Source organism: Mus caroli, unplaced genomic scaffold, assembly GCF_978045245.1.
Source record: "Mus caroli unplaced genomic scaffold, Mus_caroli_1 scaffold_5, whole genome shotgun sequence".
NCBI classification, from domain to species: Eukaryota; Metazoa; Chordata; class Mammalia; order Rodentia; family Muridae; genus Mus; species Mus caroli.
This window is the reverse complement of record NW_028227260.1, coordinates 155,059,208-155,075,423: the sequence shown is the minus strand read 5'-3', so window position 1 is coordinate 155,075,423 and position 16,216 is coordinate 155,059,208. Positions and strand designations below refer to the sequence as shown.

Here is a 16,216-nt window from a genome sequence, read left to right as displayed (position 1 = left end):
TTTCAAATTCTTTGCATGACACCTTCAGTCCTAGGCCATCAACTGCAATTAAGGCTGCAACTTTACCCATGGTCTTCCATGGCCTCTCACCATGCCAAGCCTCAACTGCTCTCCATGACCCCATCGTGCCTTCAAAACCAGTTCCACCTGGGTGACTCTTTCCCATTACCATGTACAGCTGTAGCAGGAGGTACAACCTTGGCTATCTCTAGAACACAGCTTCTTTGTTCTCTCATAAAACACTTCCCAGAAGATGTCACCTTAATGATCCTGGTCTCTTCTTAATCACTGCTAATATCTAAGCTCCAGCTAACCATCATCAATTGTCACAGTAGTCCCTTCTATTTTTGACTCTAAGGCCAGAGTCACATGGCTGAAGCTGCTGAATTCTGCTTCTTGCTGGGGCTGGAACATGGCCCCTCCCCTTGTTTTATTATTATATTGTCAACACCTTTCCAATTCCTTCATGGACTAAGCCTGGCTGTCCTGCAACCTTGAACTCAGAGATCTGCTTCTCTCTCTCTCTCTCTCTCTCTCTCTCTCTCTCTCTCTCTCTCTCTCTCTCTCTCTCCCTCTCTCTCTCTCTCCCCCCCCCTCTCTCTCTCTCCCTCTCTCTCTCATGAATAAAGGTGTAAACTACCATGCATACACTAAGCTTTTCATATCCACTATTCCTCAAGATCTGGATCAAAAGTCTGTGTCCTCCATCCTTGGATGTAGTTCATTCCAGATTAAAAGTACACATGAAAATAATAACCAACTAGTAATAATGTCTAACATGATATAACTATTCCTTGTTAAATGTCAAACACAAACAATAATCTTAGCTGGGTGGGATTTTTGCCTCAAAGTCACCAGTCCCTTAATCTGTTCATCTCCTTGAACACAGGATTCAGTTCCATTGCACTTCCTAAGGCTTCTAATTACTTGAACCGTACATTTTGTATTTTTCTTTTCTAAGTTTGCTACACATGATCAAAATGCTATTCATAAGAGTAAACCTCAGCACAGAGTTTAAACTTGGTTGACTTTTACGTTTTGTCAATGCAATTAATCTGGTGAATCTCTTCACCTTAGCCTCAGACAGACTCTTCAGACAAGGGCAAAAAGCAGCTACAATATTCACCAAAATATCACAAGGAGAGTCTTTAGGTCACATACTAAAATTTTTCTCCTCTGAAGCATCTAGATCTAGGACTGCATAGATCAAATCATCTTCAACACCACTATCTTCCATATTCCTATTAGGATGGCCCATTAAGTCCCACTGAAAGCATTTCATTACTCTCCAAATCTGAAGTCCAAATCCACATTTCTTCAAATAAAAACATGGTCAGATCTATCACTGCAATATTGCAAACCCTGGTATCAAATTCTGTTTTGGTTAGGGTATCCATTGCTATGAAGACACACCATGACGAAGGCAATTCATATAAAGAACAATGTTTAATTGGGGCTGGTTTACAGGTTCAGAGGTTCAGTCCATTATCATCAAGGCAGTATGCATGGCAGTCTCTATGCAGGCACGGTGCAGGAGGAGCTGAGAGTTCTACATCTTCATCTGAAGACAGAGGAGAGGACAGTCTTCCAGGCAGCTATGAGGAGGGTGTAAAAGCCCAAGTGCACAGTGACACAATTTCTCCAACAAAGCCATACCTAATCCAACAAGGCCATACCTCCTAATAGTGCCACTCCCCAGGCAAAGCATATTCAAACCACCACAATTTCTCCCTGTATACTGGCTGTCCTGGAACTCACTCTGTAGACCAGGTTTGTCTGTAATTCATAGAGATCTGCAGGTTTCTGCCTCTCACATGCTATGATTAAAGGCATTCACCACCACTGCCAGTCCAAAGTATCTATTCTTTATGCTACTGGATTAAGATATAAGAGCTAATTATAATGTTTTTCATATATATTTAGTCACATTTGCAATGAAGAAATCTGTATTATAAAAGTTCAGACAATGTTATTTAACTAAGTACAAAAGTCTCTTCCTTTTCCCCCAGTTCTTGCTCATTTTGAGACTGGCCTTTTTAAACCACTGGCTAGTCTGTAGAATAAGCTGGCCTCAAATTCAGAAATCTGCCTTCTGAATACTGGAGTGCAGGAAAGCATTAACACACCCCACATTTAACCAAAGTATTTCTGGATTAGTATTCTAAATTAATATAAAAAACTACATGTCTATAATATCAGAGAGTTGGAATATAGAGATAAGCAGTTCTCTAGAGTTCATTGACCAAATGAATTCAAGGTTCAATGAGAGACTCTGTCTCAGAAAACAAGGTGGAACTGAGAAGGATCACCTTCTCAGACATGGAAGACTTTTTCTTTGACTAAAAGGATTCTTCCAAGAGTGGTTTTATAACTATGGCCTGAAATGAGCTTTCAAACCAGAGGAGAGAGCGAGCGAGCGAGCGAGCGAGAGAGAGAGAGAGAGAGAGAGAGAGAGAGAGAGAGAATATTATATAAAATGTGAAGAAATTTTAGAAGTTAACCAAACTGGAAAACTAGAAGGGACAACAGTAACCAATAAAACAAGTAAAAAACAAATCATGATTTAAATATGCTTGGCCCAGGGAGTGACACTATTAGGAGGTATGGCCTTGCTAAAGTAGGTATGGATTTGTTGGAAGAAGTGTGTCACTGTACACTTGGGCTTTTACACCCTCCTCCTAGCTGCCTGGAAGACAGTCCTCTCCTCTGTGTCTTCAGATCAAGGTATAGAACTCTCAGCTCCTCCTGCACGGTGCCTGCCTGGAAACTGCCATGCTTACTGCCTTGATGATAATGGACTGAATCTCTGAACCTGTAAACCAGCCCCAATTAAATGTTGTTATTTATAAGAGTTGCTTTGGTCATGGGGTCTCTTCACAGCAGTAAAATCCTAACTAATAATATATATATGGAGAATAGAGACAGAATCAGGTAAAGTACTTAAAGAGCTTGACAAGTATTTCTCACAATTAATGTCACACCAAATTATATAATGAGGTAAGACATCATCACACAAAATAAACTAAGGCTTTCTGTGTGCATGTATGTACAAGTGTGTATGTCCATCTTTGTCTATTTGCCTGTCTGTCTCTCTATCTCTGTTTGTCTCTCTGAACATAATATCCAAACTACTTAAATCAGAATGAAACAATGCTTGATGGTGTCCAGATTAAGGGAAGCCAGCAAAAATGGTGTCAGTAAATGAACAGAATCAAAGATTGTTTCTCGGAAGCCTGAAGAAAACAGTATTTCAGTAGCAAAGTATTTCAGCACCAACTTCATGGTTGGTGATGAAAAATCTAAGTCAAGGTTTAGAACTTATTGGTAAAATAGATCCACTAGTACCATTTAACAAAAAGACTTAAAATTTGACTTATGTTAAATAAGAGTTTTGTTTGATTGTTTTTACAGTAAAGGCTAGTTTGAAGCTTTTATTTGTTTTTCAATGTAGAGAATTGAATCCAGGAATTTATGTGTGTTAGGCAAGCACTGTAGTACTGAACCACAATATTGAGTTGGTGCTGTTATTTTTATATTACCACTTTCTACAGTGTCTGACATATAGAAGATCCTTAATAAATATCTTAAAAGAATAAATGAAATATGTACATTTGAAAGCATATTATGCATAAGGATTATATGCAAAGGTACAGATGACAGCATTATTTACAAACATACTAATAAAACTTAGAAGAAATATCTTATGTTTATGTGTTTATGTCTTTATTGTCTGTACCACAACCAAGTTCTAAGCTCTTCGTTGTTCATTAAAATAGTTTACAATTACCAAAGCCACATATCAAAGTCACTTGATATATTTACTGTCTGCTTAAATTTGACGGATCAGGCAAAAGAACAATAAAACAATCACAGTTGTTAGTGAAAGGATAATATAAATAACTAACCTGGGTTTTCCATCGACATAAAGACAGTTTCTCCTGAGAATGGGAACAGGGTAAGTGTATCTTCATAGACCATTTTGTGTTTGAAAGTATATCCAGAGAAGAAGATAGATAAGAAGTCTGTCTGTGCTCCAACACTGAGAATGTACCAGTACGCCACCTCATGCAAACAAACTGTCAACTCCAAGCTATCAAAAACATAGCCATTGATGCCTACAAAAGCAATTGAGAATAAGTGGTATAATTTTGTTGTATCCTGGATTTGTCATTTTGGATATGATTGTTAGGATACAGTTAGAAATTAATATATACTAGGTCTATTAACTTACCACTGAGAACAGTTACCAATCAGGTAGGTGATTAATATTTAATCACCCAACTCCAATCCCAAAGTGAGGAGAGTCATATAGCATCATGTAAGAAGAGATTTGGGTCCTTTACACTTGGTCCTTTCTGTTGGGGCAGACTGCTAGCTAGTCTTCTTCCCTGAAGACACCAAATCCTGAGCCATCCCAGAAGATCCACTGCACTCAGAGTAGTTGCTAAGAACCCTCCTGAAGTCCCACAGCTGCCACTGGGAGCCCAGTAGACTCAGGACCTCCAACCCCTGCTAGCCAAATACCACTCCCCTTCTGCCATCCCAGCAGATCCACTGCACTTAGGGTTACTGACACCACAGCCTGAGACATCCCAGGAGACCTGTTCCACACAGGGCAACTGGCATCCCAGGAGATCTGCTACACACAGGGTAACTGAGCAACTGATAAGCAGCTTGCTTGCTCCTCTAAAGACAACACAGCTTGAAGGTATTGCAGGAGCTCCTTTGTATACAAGGCAATAGATACCACAGTCAGAAAATGTCTAGCAGGCTCTGTGGCATGCAGGGCAACTAACTCAACAGACTGAAAGCCTTCCTGGAGTTCTGCACACAGTGAAACAGAAATCACAGGCTGTAACCACCCCGCCCCCCCCCCCCACCGTGGAACATCTTCACACAGGACAACAGCTTGACTGCTCTTCTGAAGATCCAACCATTTGAAGGCCTCCTAGGAGATCTACTGCAGCTTCTCTGCCCCTATGAAGAGCCCCTAGTTGGAAAGCCCCACAGGTGGTCTGCAACAGCCAGGGTCACAGGCCTACCAGGAGACCTGAAGCAACCCAGGCAAAAAAGGAGGCAGATACCAGACAGAGTCACCCAAACCAGCAAACACCAGAGATAACCAGACGGCGAGAGGCAAGTTCAAGACCATAACCAAAAAAAGCCAATATACATGAACATCATCAGAACCCAGTTCTCCCAACACAGCAAGCCCTGAATACACCAACAACAGGAAGCTGACCTAAAATCTTATCTCATGAAGATACTAGAGTCCTTTAAGGAAGATATAAATAAGTCACTGAAATAAGTACAGAAAAACACAGATAAATAGGTAGAAGCCCTTAGGGAGGAAACAAAAAAGTTCATTAAATAGGAAAACACAATCAAATAGGTGAAGGAAATGAATAAATGAATAAAGCAGTTCAAGGCCTAAAAGTGGAAGTAGGAACAATAAAGAAAACAAAAATGGAGGAAAACCTGGAAATGGAAAACCAAGGAAAGAGGTCAGTAATTACAGAGGTAAATATCACCAACAAAATACAAGAGATAGAAGAGAGAATATCAGGTATAGAAGATGCCATAGAATGTGGGACTGTGACAGGCACCTGATTTGGAGAACATGGCTTGTCTTTCCGTCCCTTGTAGATTTATTTATTCGGTAACCAGAGAAAGCCCCATTCAACCAAAATAGGCTGCCTAACGATGGGATCAGCTTTCTCCTAAAAAGCCTCTTCTAACCTCCCGCCAGAAGGCCATCCTGTGCTCAAGCCACAGACCTGACCAAGGACTCTCCGAGCGTAGGAACCATCCAACACCCCCATCCCCCTGCTCTCTCCTCCCTCCATCACCAGGGCCAAGTACTGCCCCAGAGCCCCTATTTTGTTCTTAGCTCTTCCACAGTATTCTGCATGGGATGCCAGAGGCTGAAAACCTGGTAATTGGGGTTACCAGGTTTTGTCCACCACCGGCCATGTGGGGTCAGTGGCTTCCCACATTCAGACATCCACCGGGAGCCACATGGAAAGCATGCACAGTCCTCCCATTGTTTGTCTGCCCAGAGCACCAAAACTCTGGCAGGACAGGGGTTCTCTCCCACTCCCCTCTTTCCTGCACACTCATGGCCTTGCAATAGAAGAGATTGACACAACTGTCAATGAAACTTCAAAACATAACAACTTCGAAACCCAAAGCATCCAGGAAATTCAGGACACAATGAAAAGACCAAATACAAGAAAATCTGGATTAAAAGAGAATGAAGATTCTCAGTTCGAAGGGCCTGAAAATGTCTTCAACAAAATCAAAGAAGAAAACTTCCCCAACCTACAGGAATAGATGGCCATAAAGGTACAAGAAGCCTATAGAACACCATATAAATGGGACCAGAAAAGAAAATCCTCTCATCACATAATAATCAAAACACTAAATGCACAGAACAAAGAATAAATATTAAAAGCTCCAAGGGAAAAGGGTCAAGTAACATAAATAGGTAGACCTATTAGAATTACACCAGACTTCTCAACAGAGATTATGAAAGCCAGAAGAGCCTGATCAGAGGTCATGCAGACTCTAAGAAAACACAAATGCCAGCCCAGGATACTATACCCAGCAAAACTCTCAATCAACATAGATGGAGAAACCAAAATTTGGTTTTCCAGGACAAAACCAAATTCAAACAGTATCTATCTATCTACCAATCCAGCCCTACAGAGGATCCTAGAAGGAAAACTCCAACACAAGGTAGGTACCTGCACCCAAGAAAGGACAAGATACTGAGCATCTCACAACAAAACCAAGAGGAGAGAACCACCGGCACATAAAGTCACCTATAAAAACAAACATATCAGGAAGCAACAGTCATCTCTCTTTATTATCTCTCAATATTAATGGACTCAACTCACCTACAAAAAGATATAAGCTAGCAGACCAGATACACAAACAAGATCCAGCATTTTGCTGCATACAAGAAACACATCTCATCAATAACAAAGACAGCCACTATCTCAAAGTAAAAGGATGGAAAAAGGTCTTCCAAGCAAATGGTTCCAAGACACAAGCTGGAGTTGAAATCCTAATATGCAATAAAATAGACTTTCAACCTAAAGTTATGAAGTGTTATGAGGAAGGACACTTCATACACATCAAAGGGAATATCCACCAAGAGAAAGTCTCAATTCTGAACATCTATGCCCCAAATGCAAGAGAACCCACATTCATGAAAGAAACTTTACTAAAGTTCAAAACACACATTCAACCCCACACAATAATAGTGGGAAACTTCAACACTTCACTCTCACCAATGAACAGGTCATTGAAACAGAAACTAAACAGAGACACAGTGAAACTAATAGAGGTTTTGAACCAAATGGATTTAACAGATATCTACAGAACATTTCACCCTAAAACAAAAGAATACACCTTCTTCTCAGCACCTCATGGTACCTTCTACAAAATCAGCCATGTAATTGGGCACAAAACAGGTCTCAACAGACACAAGAAGACTGAAATAATTCCATGCATCCTATCAGATCACCATGGACTAAAGCTGGTCTTCAATGAGAACAAAAACAACAGACAACTCAAATACCCTTGGAAACTTAACAATTCTCTACTCAATGATAACTTGGTCAGGGGAGAAATAAAAAAAATTAAAGACCTCCTGGAATTTAATGAAAATGTTGACACATCATATCCAAACCTATGGGACACAATGAAAGCAGTGCTAAGAGGAAAATTCATAGCACTAAGTGCCCTGGTAAGGAAATTTGAGAGATCTTACACTGGCAGCATAACAGAATACCTGAGAGCTCTATAACAAAATGAAGCAAACCACCCAAGAGGAGTAGAGGTAGGAAATAGTCAAACTCAGGGCAGAAAGCAACCAAATAGAAACAAAGAAATCAATACAAAGAATCAACAAAACCAAAAGATGGCTCTTTGAGAAAATCAACAAGATAGATAAAGCCTTAGCCAAACTAATTAAAGGGCCAAGAGGCAGTATCCAAATTAATAAAATCAGAAATGAAAAGGGAGACATAACAACAGAAAGGGAGGAAATTCAAAAAATCATCAGATCCTACTATAAAAGTCTATACTCAACAAAACTGGAAAGTCTAGATGAAATGGATGGTTTTCTAGACAGATACTACATACCAAACTTAAATCAAGAGCAGGTAAACTATCTAAGAAGGCCCATATCACACAAAGAAATAAAAGTCACTAAAAACCTCCCAACCAAAAATGCCCAGGGCCAGATGGATTTAGTGCAGAATTCCAGCAGACCTTCAAAGAAAACCTGATACCAATTTTCCTCAAACTATTCCATAAAATAGAAACAGGAGGAATACTACCTAACTCGTTCTATGAAGCCATAATTACTCTGATACCTAAATCACACAAGGACCCATCCTAAAAAGAGGACTTCAGACCAATCTTGCTTATGAATATTGATGCAGAAATACTCAATAAAATTCTTGCAAACCAAGAACACATCAGAACAATCATTCACCATGATTAAGTAGGCTTCATCCCAGGGATGCAAGGCTAGTTCAATATACAAAAATCCATCATCTATGTAGTCCATTATATAAACCAACTAAAAAAAAAAAACACACATGATCATCCCCTTAAGTGCAGAAAAAGCATTTTACTCTCAGGAGCCATAATGGGACAAGCCAATAACTAGCAGGTGATCATCCTGAAGTGGCCTGCTTTGGATTATTATGTAATCTGCAACAGGTGTGCCCTCATTAAGCATGGCTGAGAGTCACTCATTTTAGGAAAGATTCCTGCTATTAATATGCTTTTCCTGTTATTATTAAACACCTATAACAATCAGTAAGTAATAGCACACCCCTTTGGAGCAGGTATCTGCAGATCCACAAAGATGTTTTGTCTTGTAGTGATGCTATGTAGACAAATAGATAAGTCTTAATGATGATCCTATAAGAATTCCTATATCTGTGATTATTAAGCTCCTTTATAGTGGGACTGCTATTGGATCCTTTTCTGATAATCAAAGCTGCAATGAGAACTCTGCCAGTCTCCAAAGTGTCAACAGTTAATTGCTCTTAGATGGTAACCAGACTTCCTTCTACTCAGAGCACATTCCAAGAGGTTGTAAAACAATTAAACTAACTAACTAACTAACTAACTAACTAACTAAATAAATAAATAAATAAAAATGGATCTAATGATTTATTATAGGTGTTAGGACAGAAGATAAAATATCTACTGGGTTTATCGATACAAAACTTCACTAATAACTTAGTTATGGTTTTAAACCTTCAGTGAACCTGAATAGACAAGTGATGGATGTTTAGCTAGGTAATTACTCCTAATGGATATGAATGTAAACATTCGCTGTTGTAAACTTCTATTGCCATTTATGATTTGTTTTTTTTTTGTGTGAACTTGTGATGAACTTTGTAACATGGGATCATGTATTTTGAAAGATGTATAAGTACTGAGGACAAAGATGAGGGGGATTTATAGAGGAGACTTTTTTGCCTTTCCCCACTTAGACTAGAAGTGTTTCCTTTTCTCTACGTAGATAATTTCTCCCTTTCCCTGCTTAGGATCTTTCAACTTTCCCCCTTAGAAATCTTTCATAGGAAACTTTTTACAACTTAGTAATAAACTCTATAATCACTTCTCTAAATGTCTTCTCTTCCTGTGACATGACTAGCAAGTTGAAAGTTAGAGCCCAGCTTTCCTGCTGAGATAGAACAAAGGTTGCATTGTTTAATCCTCCTCTGTTAGGCTACAGGTGTTAATGGCCTAAACCAGCAGTCTTTTACCCTCAGAAAGAGCAAGAAAATTGTTAGGAGTTTTTAGAAATTATCATCAGCATTTCAGTACAATCAGAGAGCTAGAATGCCCTGAGACCCTCAAACTTTAAAGCCATCATCAGTGTCCGACTCTGTGACTTACTTCTACCCTACTGCAGGACAGGAGTCTCCTGGCATTTCACAAAATACAGCATCCCTTCATGTTAAAAGTATTGTAGAGATTAGGAATTCAAGGCCCATACCTAAACATAATAAAGCAATTTACTGCAAACCAACAGGCAATGTCAAATTAAATGAAGACTTACTTGAAGCAATTCCACTAAAATCAGGGACAAGACAAGGATGCCCACTCTCCCCATATCTATCCAATATAGTACTCGAAGTACTAGCTAGAACAAGTAAGACAACAATAAGAAATCAAGGGGATACAAATTGGCAGAGAAGAAATAAAGGTATCACTATTTGCAGATGATATGATAGTATACATAAGCAACCCTCAAAAACTCTACCAGAGATATTCTCCAGCTAATAAGCAACTTCAGTAAAGTAGCCAGATATAAAATTAACTCAAGTAAATCAGTATCCAAGAGACAAACAGGCTGAGAAAGAAATTAGTTCCAAAGCATGGAAGAAAAGCCTCCTCTCTTTCCCTGTATCTGCCTTTTCCTCCTGGGACCTGGAAGTTCCACCTGTCCATTCTGTCCAGAAATTGGCTCTCAGCCTCTTTATTAACAACTCAAGAACCAGACCTTAGTAGTATCAGCACCTCCCTCTACACCTCACCTTTTCTGTCCAGTAAAACAAACAAACAATCAAAAAACAACAAAAACAAAAAACAACCTCTTCTCCCAGGTATAAATTGAAAAAAACCACAACAATTAAGTAAATTACAAACCATGAGGTACAAATGACATCCAGCCAATCAATTTGTGAATTAGACAAAGTACTCTACCATATTTCCTAACTGAAAGAATTATGATTTTATCTCTTGATTATGTTTAGGTTTTAGCCTGTGTTTGCCACCTGAAAACCATGTCATCCACTCTATAAACTCTCTATGTTACACAACTTGAGTTTGATTATGAGAATAAAACTAGTCTTCAACCCCATCAAAAATCTGAGAATGACTTAAACATTACCTGAGTAAACACCACCCATAGCATAGACTCATATGTTTTAACAAGCCTATGGGGGCCAGGGAATGTAATATGATGGTTTGTATCTGCCCAGCCCAAGGAGTGGCATTATTAGAGGGTGTGGCCCTGTTGGAGTAGGTGTGACTTTGAGTAGGTGTGACTTTGCTGGAACAGGTATGTCACTGTGGGTATATGGACTTTTAAGACCCTCTAGGTGCCTGGAAGCCAACATTCTACTAGCAGTCTTGAGATGAAGATATAGAACTTTCAGCAACTCCTGCAACATGACTGCCTGGATGCTGCCATGTTTCTGTCTTGATAGTGGACTGAACCTCTGAATCTGTAAGCTAGCCCCAATTAAATGTTGTCCTTATTAGGGTTGCCTTAGTCATGGTGTCTGTTCACAACAATAAAACCCTAACTAAGACAAAAGGGTTCACCAATACAACCATTTATAGAGCTGGAATTCTGGGATGGATCAGATCAGCTTGTATGTGTCTGGTGGAAATGGAGCTTTGAGGGATATCCACTCTGGATCACCTTTTTAAAAAAGCAATATACAGCATACCAACAGCCAATATCAAATTAAATGGAGAGATACTTGAAGCAATCCCACTAAAATCGGGGACAAGGATGACCACGTTCCCCATGTGTATCCAATATAGTACTTGAAGTGCTAGCTACAACAATAAGACAACAAAAAGAGATCAAGGGGATATAAATTGCCAAAGAAGAAATAAAGGTAGCACTATTTGCAGATGATATGATAGTATACATTAGCGACCTCAAAAATTCTACCAGAGAACTTCTCCAGTGGATAAACAACTTCAGGAAAATGGTTACATATAAAATTAACTCAAATAAATCACAGGGCTCCTAATGGAGGAGCTAGAGAAAGTACCCAAGGAGCTAAAGGGATCTGCAATCCTATAGGTGGAACAACATTATGAACTAACCAGTACCCCAGAGCTCTTGACTCTAGCTGCATATGTATCAAAAGATGGCCTAGTCGGCCATCACTGGAAAGAGAGGCCCATTGGACACGCAAACTTTATATGCCCCAGTACAGGGGAATGCCGGGGAAAAAAAATGGGAATGGGTGGGTAGAAAAGTGGGGGGGAGGGTATGGGGGACTTTTGGGATAGCATTGGAAATGTAATTGAGGAAAATACATAACAAAAAAATATTAAAAATAAAAAATAATAAATCAGTAGCGTTCCTTTATACAAATGATAAACAGGCTTAGAAAGAAATTAAGGAAATAACTCCCTCAACAATAACCACAAATAATATAAAATATCTTGGGGTAACTCTAACCAAATAAGTAAAAGATCTGTATGACAACAACTTCAAGTCTCTCATGAAAGAAATCAAAGGAGATCTCAGAAAATATAGAGAGATCTTCCATGCTCATGGACTGGCAGAATTAACATGGTAAAAATGGCCATCCTATCAAGGGCAATCTATAGATTCAATGCAATCCCCATCAAAATCCCAACACAATTCTTCAAAGACATGGAATTCTTAAAAGAATAGCTGGAGGAATCACCATCCCTGACCTCAAGCTCTACAGAGCAATAATGATAATAACTGCATGGTACTGGTACAGAGACAGACAGGTTGATCCATGGAATAGAACTGAAGAACCCGAAATAAATCCACACACTTATGGACACTTGATATTTGACAAAGAAGCTAAAAATATACAATGGAAAAAAAAGAGAGCATCTTCAACAAATGGTCTAACTGACTGTTGATATGTAGAAGAATGAAATTAGAACCCGTATTTGTTACCTTGCACAAAGCTCAAGTCCAAGTGGATCAAGGACCTCAACATAAAACCTGATACACTGAGTCTAATAGAAGAGAAAGTGGGAAAGAGCCTTGAATTCATTGGCACAGGGGGAAACTTCCTAAACAGAACTTCAATGACTCACACTCTAAGATCAAGAATTAATAAGTGGAACCTCATGAAACTGGAAAGCTTCTGTAAGGCAAATGACATAGCCAATAAGACAAATTGGCAAACTACAGATTGGGAAAAAATCTTCACTAACCCCACATCAATAGAGGGCTAATATCTAAAATATATAAGGAACTCAAGAAGCTAACCATCAAAAAACCAAACAACCCAATCAAAAAATGGGGTATGGAACTAAACCGAAAATTCACAACAGAGGAATCACCTAAGAAATGTTCAAAATCTGTAGTGATCAGAGAAATGCAAATCAAAATGATCCTGAGATTCCACCTTACACTAATCATAATGGCTAAGCTCAAAACCTCAGGTGACAGCAGATGCTGGTGAGGATGTGGAGAAAGAGGAACACTCTTCCATTGGTGGTGGGATTGAAAACTGGTACAACCACTCTGGAAATCAATCTGGAGGTTCCTCAGAAAATTTGAAATTCTCCTTTTCTCTCTATCTCTCTGTCTCTGTCTTTCTCTTTTTCCTTTCTCTCATAGACACATACACACAAAATACATTATAAAATGTACCAGTTTTAAAGATTTTTAAAAATTATGTGTATGTGAATTGGGGTATGGGTGAGATGTGTGCATGAGTGCAGTTGCCAAAAGATGTCAGATCCATTGGAGCTGGAATTACAAGCAGTTCTGAGTTGCCCAACATGGGTGTTAGGACTCAGACTTGGGTACTCTGAAAGAAAAGTATACCATCTTTACTGCTGAGCAATTGTTTTCCTTAGCTTTAATTGTCAACCTGACAGAGTCATCCAAGAGAAACCTCAATTGAGTAATTGCCTAAATCAGGTTGGTTTGTGGGTGTGATAGCTATTATTGGTTGTCAACTTGACTACTTCTGAACTTAACTATAACTCAAGAGGCTGGATACACCCGTGAGGGACTTTTTCTTAAAGCAGTTATTTTAAGTAGAAAGACCCAGTTTTAGTCCAGATCAGATAAACTTTTAATCTAGCTCTTTTGCAATGGGAAGATCTACCTTTAATTTGGGCCACATCTTCTGCTGGCAGTCTACATAAGGGACATGCAAAAAGGAAGCCTTCTTGGCAAGTCCATTCTGTCACTGGCATTAGAGCCTACTTCTTTGGGATTATGGTGTATACTTAAGACCAACTGAGACATCCAGTCTTATGGACTTAATAGGTACTGGATCCTTGGAACTTCCCTTGATAGACAGCCATTGTTGAAATAGCTGGACCACAGCCTTCAAGCCATTCTAATAAATCCTCTTTATATATAATCATTTAATATGTTCTATTCATTTAGAGAATCCTAATTAATACAGTGGACATGTATGTGAGGAATTGTTTTGATTATTAATTAATGTAGGAGGGCCCACTCCACTCTAGGCATCATGATTCCTCAGGCAGGCAGTTCTAGGATGTATAAAAAATTAGGTAAGCATGAACAAGAAAGTGAGCTGCTCAGACTTTGGTAACCACTACTTTACTCTTTGTTTTTATGTATTGTGATGGCTATTCTTGGTTGTCAACTTAACTATATCTGGAACTGAAACCCCCAAATAGAGGACACAACTGTAAGGGACTTTTTGCTTACTCTGAAGTAAGAAGATCCACTTTTAATCTGAATCTTTGAAATAGAAAGACACATGCCAAAAGGTATAGATCTTTTGAGATGGGCAAAGATACACCTTTAAATCAGATCTTAAGGCTGGAAAACATAACTTTAATCTGGGTTACACTTTCTGCTGGAAAACTATGTAAGACAATGGAAGAAGGAAGGTTTTGCTTTTTGCCTGCCTTTCCTTGCTTTGCTAACACATCCATTACTTCACTGGTGTTAAAGCCTACTTCTTCTGGATTCCACCACATTCTGAAGATGAGCTGAAACATCCCAACCTTGTTGACTGAGAAACTACAAGATTATTGGAATTTCTGTTCACAGCCAGCCATTGTTGGATTAGCTGAACTGCAGCCTGTAAGTCATTGTAATAAATCTACTTTATCTATATCTATATTGATATATATCAATATCTATCTATCTATCTATCTATCTATCTATCTATCTATCTATCCTGTAACTTCTGTTACTCTAGAGAACCCTGTCTAGTACATGTGTTTCACTTTGTTTTAGATTCCATGTAACGATCTCTCTTTTGTTTTAAACAATATCTCCATTAAAATAATGTGTGTTCACTGTCTAGAGAGGTGCTTACTCTAGTATTTGAAACAAGCTGTATTAGGAAGTGGAGAAATGATGGATAGAATAATAAAATCAGAGATATCTAGTTTATATTACACTAAGGAAATAATAAAGTGCAATATTGTTAGGTGGGAAAAATATCAACAACGAAATCCTGACCAAAAGGTAACAAAGGAGAAAAAAAATATGGGTCATCTGAATTAACTACTACAAATCATCCTCTTGGCAAAATAAGCTATGTAGGCCAGGTCCCCACAGGACCCCCCACAGGATCTTAAGACCTCTGGTAAGTGGAACACAACTTCTGCTCCAACCCAATTGCTCTGGACCTGAGACTGCATTAATTAGGGAAGCAGAAAACCTGGCCTGATCAGGGTCACAAGTACCTTCCGGTCCACAGCAGCACTGGGGCACCTTGGGCACAGAGTCTGAGGACACCCCCAAGGTCCCCACAGGACTCTCCATAGGAGCTTAGGACCTCTGGTGAGTGGATCACAACTTCTGCCAGGAGGCAGGATCGAACACTAGATATCTGGGCACCATCCCTGCAAGAGGAGAGCTTGCCTGCAGAGAGTACTCTGAACACTGAAACTCAGGAGAGAGCTAGTCTCCCAGGTCTGCTGATAGAGGCTAAAATAATCACCTGAGGAACAACCTCTAACCAGAGATAACTATAACAACTAACTCCAGAGATTACCAGATGGCAAAAGGCAAACATAAGAATCTTATGAACAGAAACCAATACCACTCACCATTATCAGAACGAAGCACTCCCATCCCACCCAGTCCTGGGCACCCCAACACTCCCAAAAAGATAGTTCCGATTTTAAAAGCATATCTCATAATGATGGTAGAGGATATCAAGAAGGACTTTAATGACTCACTTTAAAAATACAGGAGAGGGGCTGGTGAGATGGCTCAGTGGGTAAGAGCACCCGACTGCTCTTCCAAAGGTCCAGAGTTCAAATCCCAGCAACCACATGGTGGCTCACAACCATCCATAACGAGATCTGGCATCCTCTTCTGGAGTGTCTGAAGAAAGCTACAGTGTACTTACATATAATAAATAAATAAATCTTTTAAAAAAATACAGCAGAACACTGCTAAATAGGTAGAAGGCCTTAAAGAGGAAGCACAAAAATCCCT

The 16,216-nt window shown here is 39.3% G+C and overlaps 1 protein-coding gene across 6 annotated transcripts in view; it reads right to left on the bottom strand.

Moving 5' to 3' along the window:
• F8 (coagulation factor VIII) overlaps positions 1-16,216 on the bottom strand; it is a 231,296-nt gene that overhangs the window by 121,689 nt on the left and 93,391 nt on the right. For 4 of the 6 annotated variants that reach the window (XM_085838324.1, XM_085838320.1, XM_085838319.1 and 1 more), the window contains exon 13: positions 3,906-4,115. The exons of the other annotated variants lie outside the window; for them this stretch is intronic. In XM_085838324.1, coding sequence (XP_085694450.1) covers positions 3,906-4,115 — 210 coding nt within the window. The remainder of the gene's footprint in view (positions 1-3,905; positions 4,116-16,216) is intronic. 6 annotated transcript variants of the gene reach the window in all.